General features: G+C 23.5%; 2 protein-coding genes across 15 annotated transcripts in view; one reads left to right on the top strand and one right to left on the bottom strand.

The window, feature by feature from the left end:
* LOC122509537 (tyrosine-protein phosphatase 99A) overlaps positions 1-7736 on the top strand; it is a 745329-nt gene extending 737593 nt beyond the window's left edge. For 4 of the 7 annotated variants that reach the window (XM_043623696.1, XM_043623693.1, XM_043623690.1 and 1 more), the window contains 8 exons: positions 552-677; positions 963-1138; positions 2907-3198; positions 3428-3599; positions 3721-3845; positions 4113-4390; positions 4572-4707; positions 6072-7736. In XM_043623696.1, the coding sequence (XP_043479631.1) occupies positions 552-677; positions 963-1138; positions 2907-3198; positions 3428-3599; positions 3721-3845; positions 4113-4390; positions 4572-4707; positions 6072-6530 (1764 nt within the window). In that variant the 3' untranslated portion in view covers positions 6531-7736. The remainder of the gene's footprint in view (positions 1-551; positions 678-962; positions 1139-2906; positions 3199-3427; positions 3600-3720; positions 3846-4112; positions 4391-4571; positions 4708-6071) is intronic. The other 3 variants (XM_043623697.1, XM_043623694.1, XM_043623692.1) reach the window with 1 other exon arrangement.
* Positions 7737-12725: 4989 nt separating this feature from the next.
* Positions 12726-26097, bottom strand: part of LOC122509294 (Down syndrome cell adhesion molecule-like protein Dscam2) — a 332361-nt gene continuing 318989 nt past the window's right edge. For 4 of the 8 annotated variants that reach the window (XM_043623242.1, XM_043623243.1, XM_043623238.1 and 1 more), the window contains 7 exons: positions 25852-25979; positions 21997-22425; positions 19340-19624; positions 17824-18116; positions 15140-15395; positions 14959-15049; positions 12727-13375 (listed from right to left, as the gene is read on the bottom strand). In XM_043623242.1, the coding sequence (XP_043479177.1) occupies positions 12937-13375; positions 14959-15049; positions 15140-15395; positions 17824-18116; positions 19340-19624; positions 21997-22425; positions 25852-25979 (1921 nt within the window). In that variant the 3' untranslated portion in view covers positions 12727-12936. Of the gene's footprint in view, positions 13376-14958; positions 15050-15135; positions 15396-17823; positions 18117-19339; positions 19625-21996; positions 22426-25851; positions 25980-26097 lie in introns of all 8 variants that reach the window. The other 4 variants (XM_043623239.1, XM_043623241.1, XM_043623244.1 and 1 more) reach the window with 4 other exon arrangements.

Here is a 26097-nt window from a genome sequence, read left to right as displayed (position 1 = left end):
TTTATTATTCCAACAGAATATAACCCTGATTATCTGAGTTCTTTATTTTTTTCCACGCGTGACATTTAAAAAAAAAATCATCAGAAAAAGAATACAATTTTTTCCCCTGAGATCTATGTTTGGAAAATGGAATAAAATTCCACAAGTTCTACTTTTTGAAAATCTAAATTCTGTCTAAAGTCAAAAAAGAAAAAAATAATCTAATTTATATTGTTAGAAAAATTATTTTCGAGACATAATTAAATAAATTATAATTTAATTAGAATTAAAGAAATTATAAATTAATTGGAATCGAATAAATTGGAATTTAATTAGAAGTAAATAAATTGTAATTTAATTAGAATTAAAGAAATTATAATTTAATTGGAACCGAATAAATTGGAATTTAATTAGAAGTAAATAAATTGGAATTTAATTAGAATTAAAGAAATTACAATCTAATTATAATTAAATAAATTAGAAGTAATTGTAATTAAATAAATAAGTAGTGATTATAATTAAGTATATTTGTGTACTTCGAAATTAAATTAAATTTTCTCCTCAACTTGCAGAGAAAATGCGACATGTATTGGCCTAAAGAGGGAACGGAGACCTACGGTTACATTCAAGTTAGTTTGGCGAAAGAGGACGTCATGGCGACTTACACGATCCGCACCTTGCAAATTCGTCATCTAAAGGTAGTGGAAGCAGAATTTTTATACTTTTTTCGAATTATTCCCTTTTTTGAAAAAAAATTACTAATTTTTAAGCAAACGGTTCTATTTCCATTGTTTAATTGCCACTTCAGTCTAAAATGACAGAAATTTATTTTATTTTCATCAACATTATTTATTTAACTGTTATTAACAGAAAAGTATTAATATGATTATTTAGTAATAAAAAAAATATTGTATCATTTTCTTAATAAATAATAATTGTGCACTGAATTATTTAATAAAATGAAGTTGATTTTGGATTTTAAGCAGATTAAGAAAAAGAAGAACGGAAACAACATGGCCGAGAGAACAGTACTTCAGTATCATTATACTGGATGGCCGGATCATGGAGTTCCTGATCATCCTCTCCCAGTACTCAATTTCATTTGTAAATCGTCAAACGCCAATCCACCAGACGCTGGACCAATTATTGTCCATTGCAGGTTTGTAAATTTAAATTAAATTTATTATTCAGACTTCCCTTTTGATTAATTTTGTCCCGCTAATGTAATATTCACATCGGTGATGAAATTATTCCTGTTTTTTTATTCAATAATAATATTTTAATCGTATTTCAATATTTTAATATTTTAATTATTTTATTTTAATATTTTGATCATATTTTTCTATATTAATTATTTCATTTCAATATTTTGATCATATTTTTCTATTTTAATTATATTTTGATTGAACTTTAAAATTTTATCTAGCAAATGTTACGCGCGAAACGAGGAATTCAATTTATTATTATTATGCAAATTACAACATTTTTATTTTCAAATATAAATTTTAAATAATTTCATAATCAAAATTTAAAAAATTTACTTCTTAAGTACAAAATTAATTAGGTACTATTGTTTATATTTTCAAAAATTTTAATATAGTTCTTCGCAAGAATTTAATTATTTTTATATAAATAAAAACATTCTTCGGAAGAATACTATTATTTTTTAACATAATTTTAATAAAATTTTACAAAAAAATTAAAATACATATTTTCTAAAACTTTAATAAATCCTTCTAAACAATTCAATTATTTTTTTAAATAGTAAAATCTTTGCAAAAATTCAATTATTTTCAATAAAATTTAGCGAAAGAATTTAATTTTGTTCTCAATTCGTTATAAAATTTTTTAAAAGAATTCAATTATTTTCTAAAATTTTAATAAATCATTCGCAGGAATTCAATTATTTTTATAAATAGTAAAACTCTTTGCAGGAATACAATTATTTTCAAAATAATTTTAATTAAATTCCTCAGAAGATTTCAATTTTTTTAAAAAATATTAATAAATTTCGAATAAATTCAATTATTTTCTGAAATCTTTATGAAATCCATCGAAACAAATTGAATTATTTTTACAAATAGTACAATTCTTCGCAAGAATTCAATTATTTTTATAAATAGTAAAATTCTTAGCAGGAATTAAATTATTTTCATAACAATTTTGATTGAATTCCTTTGAAGAATTCAAATATTTTCAAATATTTCCATAAAATTCAATTATTTTCTAAAATTTTAATAAATTTTTCGAAACAATTCAACTATTTTTATAAATACTAAAATTCTTTGTAGGAATTAAATTATTTTCATAAATATTAAAATTGTTTGCAGAAATTCAATTCTTTTCAAAACAATTTTAATATAATTCCTCGAAATAATTTAATTACTTCCAAATATTTACATAAAATTTATTTATTTCCTAAAATTTTAATACTATTTATCGGAGCAATTCAATTATTTTTATAAGTAGTAAAATTATTCGCAACTATTAAATTATTTTTATAAATAATAAAATTCTTCTTAGGAATTCAATTATTTTCAATACAAATTTAATAAAATTCAATTGCTTTCAAAATTTCCAATTAAAATTATTAAAGAAACTCCATTATTTTAAAAAATTTCAATGAAATTCTTCAAAAGTATTTAAATAGGATTTTTAAAAATTTTAATAAAATTCTTCGCGAGAATTCAATTATTTTCATAAATAAAAAAATTCTTTAAAGTAATTCAATTATTCTCTATAAATTTTTTGATAAAATTCTTTGCAAGAATTCAATTATTTTTAAAACATTAATTTTATAATTGAAAATATTTTAAAAGAAAAATTAAAAAAGTTAAGAAACCAAGAAGCAAACAAAAATAAAGTTCAGACTGCGAGCAGATTACCAGAATACAACGATTATTAATATTCTAATTCCTTTTTTGCAGTGCTGGCGTGGGTCGCACCGGAACTTACATTGTGATTGACGCAATGCTTCGGCAGGCGAAAAGTAAAGGCGAAATTAATGTCTACGGATTTTTGAAACACATTCGTACACAGAGAAATTTTCTCGTTCAAACTGAGGAGCAATATATTTTCATTCACGACGCTCTTCAAGAGGCAATCGAGAGCGGCGAAACAAATATAGAAGTTAATAATTTAGCGAAACACGTGCAAGATATGCTGTGCTCTTCGAATAATAAAACTAATCCCTGGAATAATTTGGAAGCACAATATAAAGTAATTTTATTTATTTAAATTAAAAAAAAAAATTTAATTTAATTTTTTTTATTTTTTTTTTTTTTTTTATTTATTTTTTTTTTTTATAAAGTAATTTTTTTTTTATTAAGAAATTTTTTTACTAATATCTCAAACAAAATTGTTTCCAATTTTTCCTATTATAAATTTACGAGACTGACTTTAATATTCGAAATTTCTCCAATAATCAAAATTTTTTTTCCATTTACAGCTTGTATCGTCTTGGAAACCAAAGGACTTTAATTTAGTGTCTGCGACGAAGTCGTGTAATATTCATAAAAATAGAAATATGGAAATTATTCCTATTGAAAATGCTCGCGTTCATCTTACACCGAAACCTGGCGTCGACGGTAGCGATTATATTAACGGAACGTGGGTTGCTGGTAAGGACAAGAAAAAAAAATGATTTATTCATAAAAAGCGATTTAAAAATTTTCTCCTTCTTTTTTTACTCTTTCTCTCTTTCTCTTAATCTTTTCTTGGTAATAAATAATCGTCTGGCAGGTTTCCACCGGAATCGTGAATTTATTATCACTCAACATCCCTTGGAGGACACGATAATGGAATTTTGGCAAATGATGTGGGACCACAATGCGCAGACTATAGTCATGTTGACGCAATGCGACGAGGTAGTTTCAAACATTTTTCGATTAACCAATGAGATTATTATTTTATAATTTTTAATTAATTGTAAAATTTTTTTTTCAATAACAAGTAGAGTAGAAAGAAGTACAATTTTTTGTCTAAATATTTGAGGCAATATTCGACAAAAAAAAAAATTTAGAAGAATAAATTCGAATTTTTTTTCTTATTCATTAATTTATTTGTTTTTAATTTGACAATTTGTTTTCTGTTTTTTTTTAATTATTCTCCAATTTTCTTTGTCGCAAAAATAGGAATACCCTGAATTCTGGCCTATCGAGGGAAAGGATTTGGAGTCGGAGACATTTAGAGTGAGATTGTGTGGAATTAAGGAGACAGTGAGCGGAGTAGTATTACGAGAAGTTGCAGTGCGTTCACTGCAGGATGACTATGAGCTAAGTGCCAAAATTGTCCAAGGACCTCTAAATCAAGGCGGTCCTTGGCCTCATCATAACAATCCGAAAGCTTTTGTCAGCGTCATTCAAGATTTTCACAGAGATTATCAAAATGGACCCATCGTCGTTATGGATAGGTAATATAATTTTGCATTTTTTTCAAGTTCAAAAATTTGTTAATGAATTTAATTTTGTAAAATTCTATTTCACTGATTGTGAGTTTAGACAAATTATTTTGTTATTTTTTTTTAATTTTTTGTATTTATATATTTATTTTTTTTTTATTTTTTCTGTTATTAACAAATTGTAAATTTTTAGGTTCGGTGGTATTGAAGCTGGTCTGTTTATTTTACTTACAACACTCACAAAACAAATTGAGTTTGAACAGAGCGCAGATGTTTACATGTTTTCCAAACTTTTGTATATGAAGAGGCCTGGTATTTTTAGGTCTTTGGTAAGTTTTCCTTCAAATTTACATTTTACCTTTCAAAAAAGATTTTTTTAACAAGAATTCTATATTACAATTTTATAACTAAAATTCTAGATCAAATTTTCGTTTTCTTTTACTTGGTAAACTGAGAATTTATACGAGAATAGTAAAAAAATTATGCAAATTACAAAATTTTTTATTTTTAAATATAAATTTCAATTTCTTTATAAATTTGGATTTAAAATTTAAATTATAGGTATTATATTATATTAATTAATTAATTTAAATTAATATAATTTTTAAAAATTATATTAAAATTTTTTGGAAGAATTCAATTATTTCAAAAATTTTTTTTAATATTCTTGACAAGAATTCAATTATTTTTAAAAATTTAAATAAAATTCTTGACAAGAATTCAATTGTTTTTATAGATAATAAAATTGTTTTGTATAAATTCAATTACTTTCACAAACAATAAAATTCTTGAAAAGAATTCAATTATTTTCATAAATAATAATATTTCTCAAAAAAATTGAATTATTTTCAAAAGATTTTAGAAAATTCATTATCATAATTCAATTACTTTAAAAAATTTGGTACGATTCTTTATAATAATTTAATTCTTTTCATAAATAATAAAATTCTTTCAACGAATTCGAATATTTTTATAAATAATCAGATGTTTCGAACGAATTCAATTACTTACAAAATTTTAATTTTCCTCGAAATAAATCAATTATTTACATTTTATTATGTTCATAATTAAAAATTTCTTTAAAAAAAATTAATTATTTTTATCAATAATAAACATTTTCAAAAGAAGAAATTATTTTTTATATTTTTAAAAATTATTTTCAAAATTTTTCGGTGAAATTCTTTATTCAATTATTATTATTATTATTATTATTAGTATTATTATTATATCTTTTTTCAATATTAAAAAAATTAAGAATTCTAAAATAAAAAAATTCTACAATAGAATTTCAATTAAATTTCTCGAAAGAATGTAATTATTTTCTAAAATTTAAATAATTTAAAAAAACTAATGTTTTTAATGCAGAATACAGTTAATGTTACTTATTTTATAAGAAAAACTGAATTTTTTCTATTCTAATGCCTCGTTCTACGTAGAAGGAAAATATTAGTTTTTACAAATTTCATATCATTTTTCCTCTAATTAGTTCAAATTTTTATTGATTCAGATTTAGAGAATAACATTTTTCTACTATTTTTTACAAGAAAAATTGAGAAATTATTTTATTCTATATTTAAAAATTGTTAAGTTATTTAATTTATGTTTTAATTTCATAAGATTGAAAGAGAACAAAAAAAAATATCGAAATTAATTAATTGAATTAGAATAATTATTAATTTTTTTTGTCAAACAGGAGGATTACGTTCTGTTGTATCAGTGCCTTGAGTCAATGTTAACGTCGGAACCGCGAGTTGAGCCCGATCTCTACACAATGGCAAATGGTCATGTGACCGGAGTAAATGAAACAAACGACATTAGCTCGTTAGTTATTGATCCAAAATTCATTCCAAGAAAATTTCAAGTCTATCGAAAACACGTGCCAGTGGACCAAAATGGTGAATATATTCCTGATTATTCAATTCCAATTCATCTAAGTCACACGAACGATCATGGCTGTCCAACGAATGACGCTTGCTTAGTTCAAAGTGATCATGTGCTCACCGAAAGTGCATCGATGCAATTGTGCAATGCAAATTTCACGAGTCATCCAGGCGCGCCAATCACCATCGACGTTAATGGATGTGTCACTAATGGCAATATGCGAGTGCCACCCGAAGGAATGGAGGCCCAATGCATGATGGCACCACAATGATGGAATCCAAACTCCTTGCTTGCTATCCAAATTAATTCGGACAGTTCAGAGCAAAGAGTTTGTCTCTAATCATTTTTTATTCTTCTCTACTACCCCTTTTTTTGCCAAACAAAAATTTAGTGTTAAAAACACTGAAATGGTGGGAAAAAAGAAAAAACTTTGAAGAGAGTGAATATAAAATAGTGAAAATATTTCTGACTCTTTCGATAAACGAATGACATTTTTAAAATGCGATCCTCGTTTGAATGATGAATTTTCATTCGAATAGGGGTTTTTATTGTATATATAAAGTTTGATATAATAATCGAACTAGATTTTTTTTTTTTTTTTGACCGAAACGTCTTTCTTTTTTACTCAGCGATTAATCTCGCGTATATTACTTACGAAAATAAGAGATTAGAGCGTAATGTGGTATCGTTTCCTAGTCCAGACAGAGAACAAAAAGAAAAACATTTTTATTCACTGCGAAGAAAAGAAAAAGATGAAATCGTTTGTAAATATTCGTACGGACCATCCGACAGATCTAGTTGCCAAAGAATTAGGAAATAAATAAATTTTAAGGCGTGAGGCGTAAAACTCGAATTCGGATAGGAGGAGGGGAAATTTAAATTAACTCATTTTTTTCCAAAAGGCTCTACATTTTTTTAGTGGGTCTTTTTTCACACAGTGCGCGAAATTGCATTTTTCAATCTATGACACTTTTTATCTTTTTTTCCCCCATCTATTTATATATTTTTTTCCTCATAAAATTGCTAATTTTTTTCCATAAATTAAAGAAAAATATTAAAATTTCTTCAACTTTATAACGAAACTTTTCCTATCCTTCTGAATTTTCTTTTACGTCAAAATTATTAAAGAAATTTCTTCAAATCGGTATTAAATTAAATTTTTAAATTGAATTGTATTTATTTTATAAGTAGGAATTTTATATTTTCGATAATTGTTCTGTTTACGAAAAAACGAAAAAAAAATTACAAAAAAAAACGTTATTTGATCAATGCTTATTTTTAAATCGCGTTTTCTTACAACGAGAAATCAAGGCTCGTGTTTTTTTTAATTCTCGAGGTACATGTAAACTCACAAATTCATTTACCTTTTTTATCTCATTGATCATTCCTTGTTTTTTGAAAAACAAAAATTTTATACAATTTTTGTATTTGCGTTATAAAATTCTCTGTATTATATTTATAAATAAGTTTCCATTCGCATTCTTTGTGAATTTTAATGTCAAAAAGACAAATTTTACATTGTTTTTAAAAAATTAAAATCGGATAAATCATAAATGGAGTTGGAAATTTAAATATTATAGTATTAGTTTGTAACGTTCTTGAATAAAATTACTTTTTTTTATCGAATGACGTTTTAAAACACAATTTTTAAAATAATAATAGTAATATTACATATCTCGTAACATTCCGAAAAAGAAGTCTTCGTCTACATTTTTATACCCATCGATCGTTTTTGCATTTAAAAAAAATGAAAAAATCACACAGACTTGCTTTTTAATGAATTTTTTTAACTTAATTTTTAAAACCAGATTTATCGTGTAAAATTACAATTAAGAAACAATTTTGTAATTGTCACTTCCAAACTTTAATCACCTGAATTTTACGGTGAGAGAATAAATTTAATTGCGCTTATAAACTGAATAAGTAATTTCGAAAGTTCTCATTTAGAGAAACTGATTTTCTACAATATACTCAATTGAAATATTTTACTTTTAAGTATATTAAATATAAACTCAAAAACAAGAACCAATATTATCTTCTTAATAAAAAAGTCTGCAATTTTTTCATAATTATCTTCTCGAACCACGATTTTTTTGTGTTTTATATTTTTAGTATTGTAAAACCACTAATTTTAAGATTGCTCACTTGCGACAGTCGGCGGTAAATCTTAATACTGTTACAAATTTGAAAAAAAATGCGGAAGAAAATTTTCAAATTTCTCCTCATGGAAAATTTTTATCAGTATTAATTTTTCGTAAAAGAAAACTATCGCATTTAGGTATAAACCTTGATACAAAAAATCTACGATTGTGCAATTAGAATTTTCTATCTCATAAAAATTAATTTCAAAAAAATGGAATAAATTTTGTTAATTGCTTTTTTTCATAATTTGATAAACACTATCACCAAAAGTAATGTAACACGATAATCAATTAATTTCCTGCGTGTTTCGATCGCGCATTGACTGTCCACTGTGGAACCACTAAAACAATCTGCATTTTTTTATATTACACAAAAAAAACATATGTATTGTGATATTCATAATGCGTTTGTATTTAAAAATAAAAAAAAACTGTATGTGTGAATAGTTTTAAAATTTACGACAAACTGCGAATACTCTAATATTTTTTTTTCTCCATTAAATTCATTAATATCGAAAAATCATTGCTTGAACAAAAAAAAAACTTGTATAATCATTTGTCTTCTCGTCCTGTCATCTGATGACAAGAGTAAACCGCTCAAAATAATAATAAACAAAACAAAAAAAAAATACTGTCCGACTATAGCCTTTAATTTCGAATTGTTGGCGTACTTGCCGATTTTTCCAAGACAACGAACCAGCAAATTATTCCAATAAAAAGAAAAGGAAAAATACTACAAAAGCACCTGGGCATAAATTTTTTTTAACCAAAAAAATTTTTTTTTCCTTTTTTTCAGTAATTTTGTAGAAAAATAATTTGTGCCCAAAATTTAAAGGTGTTCTTAAAGACTGAATTTTTCATTTTTCGCTATTTAACGACGATTTAAGAATTAAGGTGATGCAAGAAATGTTTTTTAAAGAAAAAATAATCAAAGATACTTATCCCAGTAGTATATTAATTATACAAAAGAAAAACAAATTACAAAAATTCTTTTTCCCAAAAAAAATGTTTGCTCTGGGGGATAAATTTTTTTGATGAAAATAGAAATTCGCGAGTGATTGCTTATCGGGAGGAATTTTTCAATTTCAAATTATTCCCGAGAGGCCGTGCACAAAGAAGCCGTCCGAGATTGAACGAATAGCATTTATAAAGCGAGGAACAGAAAAAAAAACAAAAGATTTTTATTCAATCGTCGTCAGAGAATGCTTCCCGAGAATAATTGCAGCATTCAAATGAAAAGAACAAAAAACAAAAAATGTTAATAAAAATATCTGTAAAATCATTGAGATTGTAAAAGAAATTTGAAAATAATTTAGTGACGCTGCATATGATCCGATTAACCAATCAATCCCTCCTTTTGCATCCGACGTGTGTAATATATCTTTGTGTAATATTGTTATGGCCCGCATAATTATTATAACGATAATGTTTAAGAAAAAAAAAAAAAATAAGAAAAGAACGACTAACGATTTATACATATACGTGTAATAATCACATAATGTCTATAGCTATGTAAATTCGAAAATAAGTTATATCTTTATCTAGATTATATATATGTAGCTACCAGGGAAATGAATTTCAAGTGGAAACAATTTTTTTTCTTTCAAAAAAAGAAATAAAACTGAAATATTTAAGAAAAAGTCTGCACGAATTCTAGTATTAAATTTCAAATGTACAGAGAAACTTATAAATGTAATATATGTATGAAGTTTAATACTTTGACGAAAGTTGTAGAAAATATTTAAAAAAAGAATTTCTTTCCCCTTTTTTTTTATAGTAGAAAAAGTACCTTCAGTTTTCAGTGAAAAATTCATTTCCTTGGCGCGCAATGTTGTACACAGACTATGTATCATTCAATGAACAAATCGATGTTTTCAATGAAATGATGATGTTAGAAATTTAATAAATGCGACTGTCTCTGAAAAATAATTACAAAAAAGAAAAAAAGGATTTTTCAGCCTGAATGAGATTTGAAACCTTTTCTTCAATTTTTCTCTTATTAATTTACTTCTCTTCCTTTGCCAACGAATACTCGATTTTTAATTATCTTTTAGTTGAAATAAAATAAAATTTATTATAAATTTCAGGAAATAAATTTTTTTGCAAAAAACAAAGCAAATTGAGAATATTAAATTGAAGAAAGTACCTAAAAAATATCTCTAAGAAACGAATTTGAAAGCAAAAGGAAAATTACATTTTTTGTAAGAGAATAAAAGAACTTTCGAATTCGTAGAAAGTAAAAGAATTGTCTCCGAAATTCAAAAGAATTGACAAAAATGAAAATTAAATACCAAGTTTCCTTGCGAGAAAAATGATAAATTAAAAATGGTAAATTGTACTATAATAATATAATTAAATAATGATAAATAATTCAAAAGTCGTTCAATCTCTCCTTAAGGCAATATTCCTTCTTTTTTTTTGGTAATTATTTACGAGAAAATAAGAAATTTGTAAAATGTATGAGTAAAATTTGGAAAAAGTGGAAAACGAGCGCAATGTACGGTAATCCGTAGTCTGTAGAAAACGCACTGCGCAGTAACTTTGTAGTATCTCGAATTATTAATGCAAAAAGGCAGGCACTTTAGATTCTAGTCAGTATACTTTTTGCGAGATGACGCACATGAATGTTTTTCTCTTTTTTTTCTCAATTTTTTTTTCGTTTTCGTTCTTTTGTTGCACCGAAAAGTTGAACGATCGATTTATTATCAAGACAGTCGGTTAAAAATAGATTTATTATAAACAAAAATATATATAAATAATACGGTGGCGATTTCGCGACGAAAAAAAAATTCAAAACTAATTGTACACACCCACGAAGAGAAGTGAATCCTCAAAAGAAAAAAAAAAGAATTGTCCTCGTTCCTTTCTTGCAAATAATTATTCGAGAAAATTTTATTTTTTCTCCCATATAGAAAAAAAGAACATTTTTTACCATAACACGTAATTTTTAAGTATAAAAAATTAAAAATACATTCCTCAGCTTTGGCTAAAAATAAAATTTTTGCGAATATAGGAAATGGTTTTTTGAAAATTAAATCGAAAAGAAAATTCTAGGATATATTAGAAATGAAAAAAAAATTTAGAATTTATATTTTTGGCGAAAGTTGTTGAATTTTTCGAATATTGAGAGAATGAAGAATTTCAAAAAGTTTAAGAGATTGTTTGTTAAGTTTTTGAATTTTCAAAAGAAAACAAATGCGAATGGATTATACTTTTCTTCGTGTATAATGAAATAAAATCAAACACAATTTTTACCGATGTGGTCGCATCATTTCATCGACAAAGAGAAAAAGTAATTTTTCATTATAAATTCGATGGCAAAAAAGTTTTTATCACCATCAGAATATGGTTGAATGTGACATTTTATTTTCCATGGATAAAATGGGGAAAATAAAGTAATAGAATTATTATAGTTGTGAAAATTTTTTGCAAAAATTTAACTTTTTATTTTACTTTTATTCCGCTTTTCTTAATTGATTTATAGATTTTCGTTTTGTGATATTTTTCTCAATATTTTTATAAAATTAAAAAAATCTACAATAGTATTAAAAATTCTACTGAAATTAATGAACACAAACCTTGAAATGGTCAATTTTATTTTATTCCTCGTTTTACTCCAAAACAATTCGTCCTGCTGATTTTCTGGAATGACACTCGCGATTTTGATAAAGAAAAAATGTAGTACACTCCCGAGAAATAATACTTTAACAGGAAATAAAATTCCTCAACGATCGCGGTTTGAAAAAATTCGAACACTCCCGATGATTTGAATTCCAAAAAAAGAAATACTTTTTTCTGATTATAAAACGACTGTGGTTTTGAAAAAAATTCCAACACTCCCGACAAGAAATGAATATTAATTTTACAAAATAAAGAAGAAGAATTAACAATTTTTAAATGAAAAAATTTTAACGAAATGTTCTCTGAAAAATAAAAGTAAATTTATTTGGTTGGTAGTTTATAATTAGGTAATAAAATTCTGTCTGCAATACAATTGTATTGTGACTCACCTCTAAATGACTTTAAAGCGCCTGAACTTTGTTTTGATAAAGATAAACTTGAAGGGCGAAAATAATTTCAGGAATTATAAAAATATAATCAACAAAATTTGTTTAATTATTTTACATTTAAATAAAAAAATGAATAAATTACAAAATAAAAATATCCAAAAATATATTTTTTTAACTGTAATTGTTAATTTGGAATTAATTAATTATTTTTGGATTAAAAATAGTGCATAAAATAATTGAGAAAGCAAACTAAAAAATTAAAAATTAAAATCAAAGGTTGCGTAAAAAAAATAAATAAAAAAACGCATATTTAGAAAAATACATTCTTTATTTTACATGGAGCGATAATATTATAAATGTCTCTTGAGACAGTCATTCTTTACATATATATTATCAATGCCTCGTTTTTTTTTTCATTTCATTTCAACAGGGAATTTTCTTTGTTTTTTTCATTTTTAACTTTACAATTATTAAATTTTTACAAATCTCATTTTGATATCAGCTATATAATTTAAATTTATAATTCTCAGACTGTAATGGTAAAATCCTGAGGTGATTTTGAAAGTTGGCAGTTTTGTCCTCCCCTTTTACGGTGAAGTCGAAGTTTCATATCGATGTCGCATTCGGCCTCGCTGGTTTCATGAGCATCGGTGAAACCAGTTGGTGGTTTCAATTCCAATGTTGACAATTCATTGCCCCATTCGGCGGCACCCTTTTCTCGATGTCGATAACGTGAATTTTTCTGATAATTTCTCGCCGTTGTACCATCATCTAAATGACACAATGACTCGACGGATTTTCTCTCGCTTGAATCCTTTGGTCTATCGTACGTCGACATTCTCGTGTGATTATTAATAATATGGCTGGGCGATGCATTTGTCGAATAGGAACGAATACCCGATTCTGAATGTTTCATTGTCGGTCGATTTCCCTCCATCGTTACGTTTAGAGGTCCACCTCGATACCTTTTGGAGAAAGAAATTAATTTCTAAATAAATTTTGTATTTTGGGGAACTTTTTATTAATTTTTATTTTACTCTTTTTCTTTCTTTTCCTTTACATTTTTTATTTACTACTTAGCTGATTTTCAACAGTTTTTATAAAATTCTTAAGAAAAATGTATTATTTTTTTTTATACGTTTAAATACAATTTTTCAATTCAATAATTTTTAAAATTTTTAATAAAATTATTTCAAAACATTTAATTATTTTCAAAAATTCTTCAAAACAATTCAATTATTCTCATAAATAATAAGACTCTTTGGAAGAATTCATTCATTTATATAAAACGTAAAATTCTTCGGAGGAATTTTAAAAGGAAAATAAAATACAATTATTTTTAATGATATTGATTGAATTCGATTATTTTCAACAATTTTGATAAAAGTTTTTAAAAGTTAATTATTTTTGAACTTTTTAATAAATTTATTCGAATGAATTCAATTAATTTCAAAATTATTCATAAAATTCTTTCAAAAAATTTAATTATTTTCAAAAGTTTTGATAAAATTCTTTGAAGGAATTCAATTATTTTCATAAATAATAAATTTCTTCGAATGAATTCAATTATTTTTAACACAACTTTAAATTAAATTTCTCGAAAGAATGCAATTATTTTTTAAAATAAAATTACGATTATGTTCAACAGTTTTTATAAAATTCTTAAGAAAACTACATAATTTTTATATGTTTTAATAAAAATTTTCAATTCAATTCAATTATTTTCAAAATTTGTAATAAAATTCCGCCAAAACATTCAATTATTTTCAAAAATTTTAATAAAATTCCTTTAAAACATTTGATTATTTTTAAAAATTGTAATACCATTTTTCTAATAAATTCAATTATTTTCAAAACTTTTTTTATAAAATTCTTTGTAATTTTTAATTTTTCAATTTCAATTTTTTAAAACTTTCAGTGAAAATTATTTTAAAAAACTACATTATTTTTAAGAAATTTAAAAAAATTCTTTAAAAAATGTTAATTATTTACAAAAACAAATAAAATTCTTTAAAAAAAAATAATTTTCTGTCAATAATTTGAAGAAAATTTAATAACAAAATTATGAATTACAATTAATAATAAACACGATTATTTTAGAAACTTAAAAAAAATTCTTCATAAAATTCAATTACTTTCAAAATTCTTAAAAGAAACATTATTTAAAAAAAATTCAAATTAATTCTGTAACACAATTTAATTATTTTCAAAAATTTTAATAAAACTTGCCAAGAATTAAATTATTTTTTTGTACAATTTTAATAACATTCTTTCGAAGAATTCGATTCTGTTCATAAATAATAAAATTCTTGGCTGGAATTCAATTATTTTTAATACAATTTTAATGAAATTTCTTGAAAGAATTTAATTATTTTCAAATTTTTTTCATAAATACTTTGCAATTACAATTGAACATAAAAATTAATTTTTCAAAAAATAAACAGCGATTTAAATGAAAAATAATTTACAGTAAATTTAAATAATTTACAAAACAATGATTTACATGAAAAAATATTGTATTAAAAAAAGAGAACAAAAATACAAATACCTCTGCTTTTCTAGCCTAGGAAAAGTCTTTCTCTCAGAAATTGGTGACGGCTCTGTTGATGTACTTGATTCGTGCGTGTGGTACAGCACATCTGTGATGTCGCAAGAATTGTAATGAAATTGAAATTAATGCAATGCGATGTAGAAGAGAAATTGACACAGAAAACCGAATACTAACTTACTATGATGGACCGGCCTAGGAACAAGGGCTAGTCGCTGCTCACGTCCCCTCTGTCCGGAATTGGGACCCGGCGAACGTGCCATTATCGAAGCTGGACCCGAATCTTCAAGATGATTCGACGATTCAGTTCGACTACTCGTTCCAACTTCTGTGTCGCTGTCCGAGCCCAATGTGTCATACTCCTCTGATTCTGATTTAAACGATTTTGATTTACGACGTGATCTCCCTCGAACTTTTGTGTACTGATCGACATCGCACTGGAACAAAATTTATTTCCTGTGACATTAAAAATAATTAATAAAATTAATATTGATAAATAATTCATAAATTGTAGTACTAATAAATAATTGGGAAATTAATAGAAAAAATAAAATTAATAAATTAATATTAAAAATAATTAATTAATGAATATAGAAAATAATTAATAAATAGATATTAAAGTTAGAAAAAAGCGATATTTATTTAATTTTCAAACAATCGAACAAAATATTCTAAAATCTTTTTTGAATATTAAATCAACTTGCAAATATTACGCGCGCTATTGAGCGAAACGTTATTATTCAATTTTTTATTATTAATATGCAAATAATAAAGTTTTTATAATTTTCAATTATCAATTTTGTTTTTAAACTATTTTTGATTCAGAATTTGGAAAATTCACTTTTCAACTAATTAAATATTATAATTAATTGCTTTCAAAATTTTTAATACAATTTTTCGAAACAATTCAATTATTTTTATAAATAACAAAATTTTTCGCAAGAATTCAATTATTTTTGTAAAAAGCAATTCGTCTAGAAATTCAATTATTTTCAATAAAATTTATCGAAAGAATTTTATTTTGTTCTTAATTCGTTATAAAATTTTTTAAAAGAATTCAATTATTTTATAAAATTTTAATAAATCATTCGCAAGAATTCAATTATTTAAAAAAATCCTAATATCCTAATAATTCGTCTAGAAATTCAATTACATTTTCAAAAGTTTTCATAAAATTTTTTACAATTTAATTATTTTCATAAGCATTAAAATTCTTCAAACGTATTCAATTATTTTTATAAATAATAACATTCTTCGAGGGAATTTAATTATTTTTAAAAAGTAATAAAATTCTTTACAGGAATTTAATTATTTCCAATACAGTTGATAAAATTCTTTATAGTAATTCATTTATTTTTATAAATAATAAAATTCTTTAAACGATTTTAATTATTTTTAAAAATTCAAATACAATTCTCTACATTAATTCAATTATTTTCAAAAATTTTTTATAATAATTAAACTATTTTCATAAACAATACAATTTTTCGAAAGAATTCAATTGTTTCTAAAAATTCTAATAAAATTGTTATAATAATTCAATTATTTTCATACATAAGACAATTCTTGAAAAGAATTAAATTATTTTAATTATTTTTAAACGTTTTAATAAAATTATTCCATTGAATTCAATTAATTTCAAAATTATTCATAAAATTCTTTAAAAAAATTTAATTATTTTCAAAAGTTTTGATAAAATTCTTTGAAGGAATTCAATTATTTTCATAAATAATAAATTTCTTCGAATGAATTCAATTATTTTCAAAAGTTTCAATAAATTTCTTTAAAAAAATTCAATTTTTTCAAGAATTTTGATAATATTCTTTACAATTCAATTATTTTCATTAATAATAAAATTCTTCACAGATACAAATTCAATTATTTTTAAAATATTTATAAAATTCTTCGAAACAATTCAATTATTTTCAAAAGTTTCAATTAGTTTCTATGCAAGAATCAAATTATTTCAAATTCATAATTGTGAGAATTACAAAAATTTTAATATTTCTTTTTTTACAAAAATTATTAAAAAATCTTTACTTTTTTATGCAAATTAATGAATATTAAATAATATATAAATTTTTCTAGCAATATTTTGAATTTTAAAATTAATTAAAATGCACTTAAATTTTTTTTTAAGATGACTGAAATAATAAAAAAAAAATAAAAAAAAAAATGTTTCAAATTAAAATAAAATAATTATTTTCTAATTTATTTAATTTACATAAATTTAAATGTAATAAATAATGAATACTTTCAACTTAATTAAGAGAATAATTTAAAATAAAGCATTTCAAGAAAAGAAAAATAAGGAAACAAAAAGAAAAAGAAAAACAACTAACTTTAAATTGCGAACAGATATTCGGAATACGACGATTATTAATAAAGAAGAAGATAGATAAAGAGTTCAGATAACTAATAGTCAAAAAGTCTTTTTAATAACGTTTGAAAAAAAAGAAATTTGCATACATTCTTAATTTCATTTTCCCTTTTCAATTAGAATTAAAAAAAAAATGCGAGAAAAAGTAAACCCATTTACTTAACTGCTTCAGAGTATTTCTTAATCAGATTTTTAATTACTTTCTTAATCTCAACACTTCTTCAGGAAAAAAAGGACAATATCGATATATACTAATTGAAATGTCAATGTGAAAAAATTAAAAAAGGAAAATAGAAAAAAATTTCTCGAATAATTTGAAATAAAATAGAAAATTTGAATTTGAAAAATTTGAATTACAAAATTTGAATTAGAAAATTTGAATTAGAAAATTAGAATTTGAAAAATTTTAATTAGAAAAACTTTAATAAAATAAAAAAAAAGGTGTACTAAACTTTAATGTAAATATTTTAATGAAAATTTCTTACCCGTACCTGGGCGCCTTGCAACATTGTTTCGCTTCTCTCGTAAAAATACGCCTGACGCATTGGATTCGCTGAGAGATTTTCCTGCTCGGGCAGATGAAATGTAGCGTACGGATAAATATCTTCAGAATATTCTGGTATACGTTCCAGTGCGCTCACCTCACGACAGGGTGACTGTTGACCTGGTTTTCTCACCGTCGCATAATATTGCTCCCTTTGCTCCATATTATGCTTATTCTCAAGGGCTGCCTGATTTTGTGCATTTGAATCGTTCGTGGAACCGGATCTGACAGGATCTGAAAATTATTACGTTTTTTATTTCAGAGTAAGAAAAAAAAATCGCACCCTAGATTCTATTCATCCTGTGCAAAAAATTTCACTTTTCTTTCTTTTTTTACTTCTTCACTTTTTTTTCTCCTTTTATATTCTCTTATTATTATTATTCTTATTTTATTATCATAAATAAATAATATTATGATGTTTATAGTTTCAATTTGATTAATTTCGCTGCTTAAATAATTTTCTCGTTCAATTTGAAAAACAGAAGAAAAACAACAGTTCTGAAATAAAATTCTTTGTTACAAATTTGAAATTTTGTCGAAAATTAATAATTGGTTTATTAGATTGAGTAGTTGTAAACAAAGACCGGCAAGGAAATTAAAAAAAGACAATATAGAAAATGATAAGTCGCTGATATTAGTAATTTTTTTTTCCAATTTCTAGAAAATATCGAACTTGTGATATAATGGACTTGTGTGTGTTGGAGTAAATCTCTGCCTCATTAACGCGCTTGTTGAAATCACAAATGATGAATTAATTCACGTACAGTGTGTGTTAGACAGAGCTCTTGAATACCGATAGGCATCCGGTTTGGAATTCTTTTCTACGGTATAATTGGAGTACGCTTCCTCGATATTTAGATACTCCATGGGGCGACAAGTGGAGTGAATAGCTCCGTAGGGGTGAATTTTCGATTTTACTTCTGCATTTCTCCACACTTATTGTATTTCTCAACGATCTCGTTATTTCCACAATTTTTTTTTCTTTCACTTTTTAATTAACCAATTAGAAATTATATTCATAACTGTTTTATCTGCATTCTAAAAAATAAACACCAAACGAAGAATAAAGAATAAAGAAATAAAGAAAAATAAAGAACAAATAAAGAATAAAAAATAAAAGAATTAATAAATTATTTTAATTAAAATTAACAACGTCAAAACTGACGATTTTCCCAGTAACAATTAGAAAAATTGTCAGGTTTAACGTCGTAAAATTTATTTCAATAATAAATTATTTTTAATATTTTTAATATTTAATAAAATTTTTTTTTCATTTTTTTTATTCTTTACGAAAAAAATAATAATTTTTTTCTTAAAGAATAAAAAAAATGAAAAAAAATTGGCAACGTAAAGGAAAATTGATTTTAAGAAAGGGGGAAAAAAAATTCTTTAGAAAGAAATAAAAATTGTCAACGTTAAAGGAAAATTGATTTTAAGTAGGGACAAAAAATACTTACGTGTTCTTAGGCAAAAGCATACGCCGGCTACGGCGAGTATAACAGCGAATAATGATATTACACTTGGTGCTAGTACTTGTGCATCAAGATATAATGGTGTCTCGCCATTATCCAATGAAGGTACTTCCTGCATTCTCGTATTGCTGTTTGACGTTAAAGTTGTAAATAAATACTCCGCATGCATTGAACCCGCATTGTTATAAGCAGTTATCCTCAATTCATAACTCGTTCCACTTTCCAAACTGACTATTGGAAATCTCGTTTGCGGCGGTACGTTATTTGATACTGGAAAATTATCAAATTAGTGGTTTCAATTTTACATGGAAATATTCTCATTAATATACGAGTTAAGAAAAAAATCATTACTGCAAGAAAAAAATGAGAAATTTTCTTATTTTTCAATAATTTTCTCAATTTTTACACTAAAATTTTTTAATTTTTTCACTTAACGAAACTTTTACTATTTACTACTATCTTTTACTATTATTATGTATTAGTTTTTATTATTATTTTATTTCTATTTTTCCTGACACAAAAGAATATTCTGATTCTCTCAAAAAATGATTATTTTGTAATACATTTTATTTGTGAATATCTTTAATAATCGTAAAATTTATCACAAAAAATGAATAGTTTTTTTAGATGAATCTTTAATTATTATTATTTTTCAATAGGAATTAAGATTTTCAGAAATTTCAAATTCTCAACCATTGAAAATTGAATAATTCATCAAAATTGCTATTGTAACTTCTTCAAAATTATATTTAAGATTTCAATTTAATTATTTTCTGGAATTTTTAACTGAAATTCTTTAAATCAATTATTTTTGATAATTCTAAAAAAAGTTCTTCTAGAATTAAATTATTCAATTATTATAATTATATATAAAAAGGAAATAAAAAAATTCGTTTTTAAATTTATCTAAAATTCACATGTTTGGAATTAAATACGATAATCAGATTATTATGGAAATTTTTGAATTAAAATATAAATTTTTATACCTTTTTCTCTAAAAAAATTTTTTTAAACAATTTAAAAAAAATTTTTTTAAGAATTTAATTATTCAAAGAAAAAAATAAGTTAATCTAAAATATTTCTGAAATACAATTGTTTACAATTTAATTTTACTAAACTTCAATTATTCGAAATGTTTTCAATTAAATTTTAAAAATATTAAAAAATTCAAATAATTACAAAAGAATTTTGTATAAAATTTTTCAAAAAAAGTAAAATCTTCAGAATTTTGAATTCAAATTTTCGAAAATTAGGTAAAATTTGAAATCTTTTTGGATGATTTCTATAAATTTATATTATATCTCTTCTAAAATCCAATTATTTTTAAGTATTTCAAATTAAAATTCTTCTCTAAAACAATTTTTTTAACCAATTTTTAAAAAAATTCCTGGAGAATTTAATTATTCAAAGAAAAAAATAAGTTCATCTGAAATATTTCTGAAATACAATTTGTTTAGTATTTAATTTTACAAAATTTCAATTATTCGGCAATTTTTCAATTAAATTTTAAAAATATTAAAAAATTCAAATAATTACAAAAGAATTTGGTATAAAATTTTTCAAAAAAAGTAAAATCTTTAGAATTTTTAATTAAAACTATTTAAAGTACAAATTTTCGAAAATTAGGTACAATTTGAAATCTTTTTGAATTATTTCTAGAAATTTCTGTACTAAATCTCTTCTAACATTCAATTATTTGCTCGTATTTTAAACTAAAATTCTTTTTTAAAACAATCATTTTTAGTAATTTTTAAAACAGTTCCTTGAGAATTTCATTAGGTATTTAATTAATTTTATATTTAAAACTCGTCTAAAACTCACTTGTTTTCAATTCAATTTTTCGAAAATTTTCCAAATAAATGTGTATTTTTATAATTTAACTAATTTCAAAAGAAAAAAGAAAATTTGAATGAAAATTTGTCAAAAAAGTAACTTTTTCATAATTTTTAAACAACATTACTGAAAATTCAAATTTTCTAAAATTTCAATTTGGAACCTTCTGAAATGCAATATAAATATTGTAAACTGAACTCTTCTAAAATTCAATTATTTTTGGAATTTTTAAGTAAAATATATCCTCTAATTAATTTATAAGTAATAATTACATAATAGTTCTTACAGAATTAAATTATTTAAAATAAATTCAATTTTATATTCTATAAAATAATTATTGTCAGAAGTAGAGAAAAAATTTAAGGTTTGGTATTAAAATTTTCAGTGATTTTGAAAGTTTATAACTCAACTAAATAAAATAAAAAAATTATAAGAAGAAATAAATCTTTCTAAATATTTTTAACACCAAAATCCAGAATTCTCTCATGAATTCCAGAAATTTGAATATATTTTACCAATACTTTTGAAAAAATTTCCTGACTTTTCCCTAATTCTCAGCGCAATTTTACTTTTTCTGATTTTGTTATTTTTTTTTTTTACTATTTTTGGAGTAAAACTACTATCAAGTTGCATTTTTCCAGACAGTTTTATTTCTACATTGTAAATAGTAAAAGTTACTCTGTATTTTTCTCCGTGTGGGTAATCAAAAATGATTAAATACCCAAAAGTTAAATATTCATAAAAAAAAGAAAGAAAAAAAAAATTGGAGCAGAAAAAAGAAAATGATAAAGAAAAATTATTTTCATTACCTAGGAGCCAGTCTCCAAGGAATCTTCTGTACTCGACGACAAAATAGAGCAGAGGACAACCGCCATCCTGCCAAGAGGCGAGTTCAAGTACAACCGATGTTAAATTAGCCTTAATTAGATGTTGTTTCGATGGTGGCAATGGTTTTGTTCCCTTGGTCCTTGCATTTTCAATTTCACTCGCACTCCCACTGCCAATTCGATTAAACGCCGCCAATGTGAATTGATACTTAGTACCGCATTGTAGTCCCTCCAACAAATGTGTACTCGCTCGTCGATCAAGCATGACCTCCTCCCATTCAGCAAACTCTTTTCGATAAGCCAATAAAAATCCTTTAATCGGCGAGCCTCCATTATCTCCCTGTTTCCATTGAAGTTGAACTGCGTCGTTGGTCGTTCCTGTTGCGAGAAGAGTGGGCGGCGTTGGTGGAACTATGCGAAAAGTTTACCAATTAGAACTTGCAAGTTTCAACGACAAAACAGAATGGTCTCATTGAACGGTGGAGAACTTTGTGTTTGTTAGTTCATGAATTGTATATATATACACACACACTCACATAGAGTAAGAGATTATGCAACGTGACTCGTTTTACGGTTCTTTGAACCATTTTTCTTTTTTAAATACATACAGTTGTGTATATATATATACAATACGATTCGAATATAGCAAGTTTAGAAAGAACTGAAATACATCTCAATTGACCAAGGACATGTAGTCATCGGATTTGTAGTTTTCAACAAGTTTCGATGGAGTATTTCAGTATTTTGAATTGAAAAAGTTTCCTATAAAAGAGAAGAGCGAATAAAGTTTTTCATTAGGATGCGCTTTTCTTGAGTCTTTATTCAAGTTTTACTTTCCTTGAGCCTCATCACAGTTTGCTTATGCAACGCTTTTTAGTTTACCTCCTTTGTTTTTGGATTCTGTAAAGTCGTCTTTGAAAGAATAATTCACTTCCTACAGTGGGTCACGAAAATCAATGACTCATGGCTTCGAAAATATAAAATGAATATATGCCTACAAGCAAAACAGAAAAAGATTACGATATTAATAAAAAATAAGGACGAAATTAAAAACTAATAATTAAATTAAAAAGTAAAAATTAAATTAAAAACTAAAAATTAAATCAAAAACTATAAATACAAAATAAAAAACTAATTAAGAATCAGAATTTATCGATCACTCCGAGTCAGGTGGTCACACCTGACTCGAAGTGATCGATAAATTCTGATTCTTAATTATTAAATACCGCCGAGTGATCAATTCAATCTTCATATTAAAATAAAAAACTAAAAACAAAATTAAAAAATGAAAACGAAAAAAGAAACAGAATTAAAAATCAAAAATTCAAACCAAAATTGAAAAATAAAATTAAGATTAAAAATTAAAAATAAAATTGAAAACTTAAACCAAAATGAATAGCAAAATCGAAATACATTAAAAAAAATCGCAATTAAAAATCAAAATAATAAAATGAAGAACTTTACAAAATAAAAAATTAAAGAAAAAATTGAAAAAAATCAGAATTAAAAGTTGAAAATAAAATTTTCAATTATAAAAAAAAGTAAAAGACAAAAACAAAATTAAAAAATGAGAACAAAATTAACATCTAGAATTAAATTCAAAAACTAGAAACAATATTAAAAAATAGAAACGAAATCAAAAAATAAAATCGAAATTAAAAACTAAAAACAAAATAAAAGTAAAAGAGGAATTAAAACATAAAAACTAAAATAAAAACGAAATAATAAATCGGAATTAAAAATCAAAAATAAAATCAGAATCTAGAAACAAAGTTGAAAAATAGAAACGAAATAAAAAAATAAAATCAAAATTAAAAACTAAAAACAAAATCAAAATTAAAACAGGAATTAAAACATAAAAACCAAAATAAAAACTAAAAGTAAAACTAAATATAAAAACGAATATAAAAACGAAAAACGAAAATTGAAAAATAAAAATAATAATATTGACAATCGAAATTGAAAATCGAAATAATAAAATTAAATTCTTAAAACAAAATTAAAAAATCAAAATGAGATAAAAAACTATGAACAAATTTAAGAACTAGAAGCAAAATTGAAAACTAAAAACAAAATTAAAAATAAAATTGAAGAAAATTGGAATTAAAGGCAAAAATAAAATTTAAAACTACGAAAAAAAATAATAAAAACGAAATAATAAATCGGAATTAAAAAACAAAAATAAAATAAAAATCTAGAAACAAAATAAAACGAAATAAAGTAAAATAGAAACGAAATCAAAAAATAAAATCAAAATTAAAAAATTAAAACAAAATAAAAAATAAATGAGAAATTAAAAAATATAAAAACGAAACTAAAAACTAAAAAGAAAACTAAATATAAAAACGAAATTAAAAATAAAAAATAAAATTAAAAACTGGAACCAAAATTAACAAATAAAAATTATAATATTAAAAATCGAAATTAAAAATCAAAATAATAAAATTAAATACTAGAAGCAAAATTAAAAAATCAAAACGAAATTAAAAGCTAAGAAGAAATTTAAGAACTAGAAGCAAAATTGAAAACTAAATACAAAACAAAATTCAAAATAAAATTAAAGAAACCCGGAATTAAAGTAAAAAATAAAATTTAAAACTACGAAAAAAATTAGGACGAAATAATAAATCGGAATTAAAAAACAAAAATAAAATTATAATCGAAAAACTAAGTTTAAAAGTAAAATCAAGAAAATAATCAAAAATAAAATAAAATACTTAAACTAAAATGGAAAAATAAAAATTATACCTAATAGAAAATCGAAATTTAAAATAAAAAATAAAATTATAAACCAAAAATAAAATAAATGAAAAATAAATGAAAAGGCAAAAAAAAAATAAGAAAAACTATACAAAAATATTATACAAAATACTTTAGTAATAATAATGCAGTTAATTTGGAAATTTACAACAATAAATACCTTATCCAATTAGAATTGTTAATTTGATAACAATCTTAAATAAAAAACGGATCAATAGAATTTAATTAATAATTTAATAATAAAAAGCCCTAATATTGGAGAATTTAAATTAAATTGAGATGTATAATATTTCCAGTATATATTTAGGTATACATATAATTGTACCGAATTAATCAATTATCTACTGTATGTCAAAATTAAAAATAAATCTCATTTTATTTCGATACATGCACCAATTATTATTGAATATATACATTTATACTAATTATTTTAATTTAATTAAACGCCAACTGATACCGAATGAAATCCTCATTAAATAATTAAATACAAAATATTCAAAATCGAAAGAAAATTTTATTACTATTCTCCTCAATTTTTTTTCCTCAGATTAATTATAATTTTTAATATTTATTTTATTTTTAATATTTTTAATATTATTTCCGCTTTTTTCTAATTATATTAAATTTTAAATTCGGAAAAAAATGTACGAAAGTTAATGTCATTTTTAATATTAAATATTTTTCGAATCAATATCAAGCGGAAAACTTCTACCAATACCTTACATTACTGTATAATATTAATTAACTATTATTTAATATTAATTTTGTTCGTATTAATTAATAACGAAATTACAAAACTTTTGCTACTGTTAAATTTTCTTATATAATCAAATAAATTAATTTTTAATTGATCAATTTTAATTATTAATTTTCTCATTGCGAATTATAGAGAGATATTTTTTAAACAAAAGAAAATTAATTTTTAATTAATCAATTTTAATTTTGAATTTTAATATATATGCGAATTATTGAGAATATATTTAGAGATGGAAAAAAATGGTTTTACCATAATTTTATTATAAAGAGGAGGGGGAAATAATTTTCTGTTATTAAAATACATTATTTTTTAAAAAATACCTTGAACGTGTAAACTGTAAACGATTTCATCGGATCCCAGTGAATTCCTCGCATGACAAGAATAGTTTCCTTCCTGAGTCCTTTGAACGTTTCGTAATAGTAAAGTATTATCGGATCCAACATCGAGTCTGGAATGTTTAAAATAACGAATACAGCGTACTTAATTGGCTATTCGTAGAGGTAAATTTAAAATTATTAAAAGTCTCGTATAACAAACAAAAATTTCGAAAAAAGATTAAAAGAGAT

Source organism: Leptopilina heterotoma, unplaced genomic scaffold, assembly GCF_015476425.1.
Source record: "Leptopilina heterotoma isolate Lh14 unplaced genomic scaffold, ASM1547642v1 Lhet_60, whole genome shotgun sequence".
NCBI lineage: Eukaryota > Metazoa > Arthropoda > Insecta > Hymenoptera > Figitidae > Leptopilina > Leptopilina heterotoma.
Note: the sequence above shows the minus strand (reverse complement) of the source record. Positions and strands in the feature narration are given on the sequence as shown.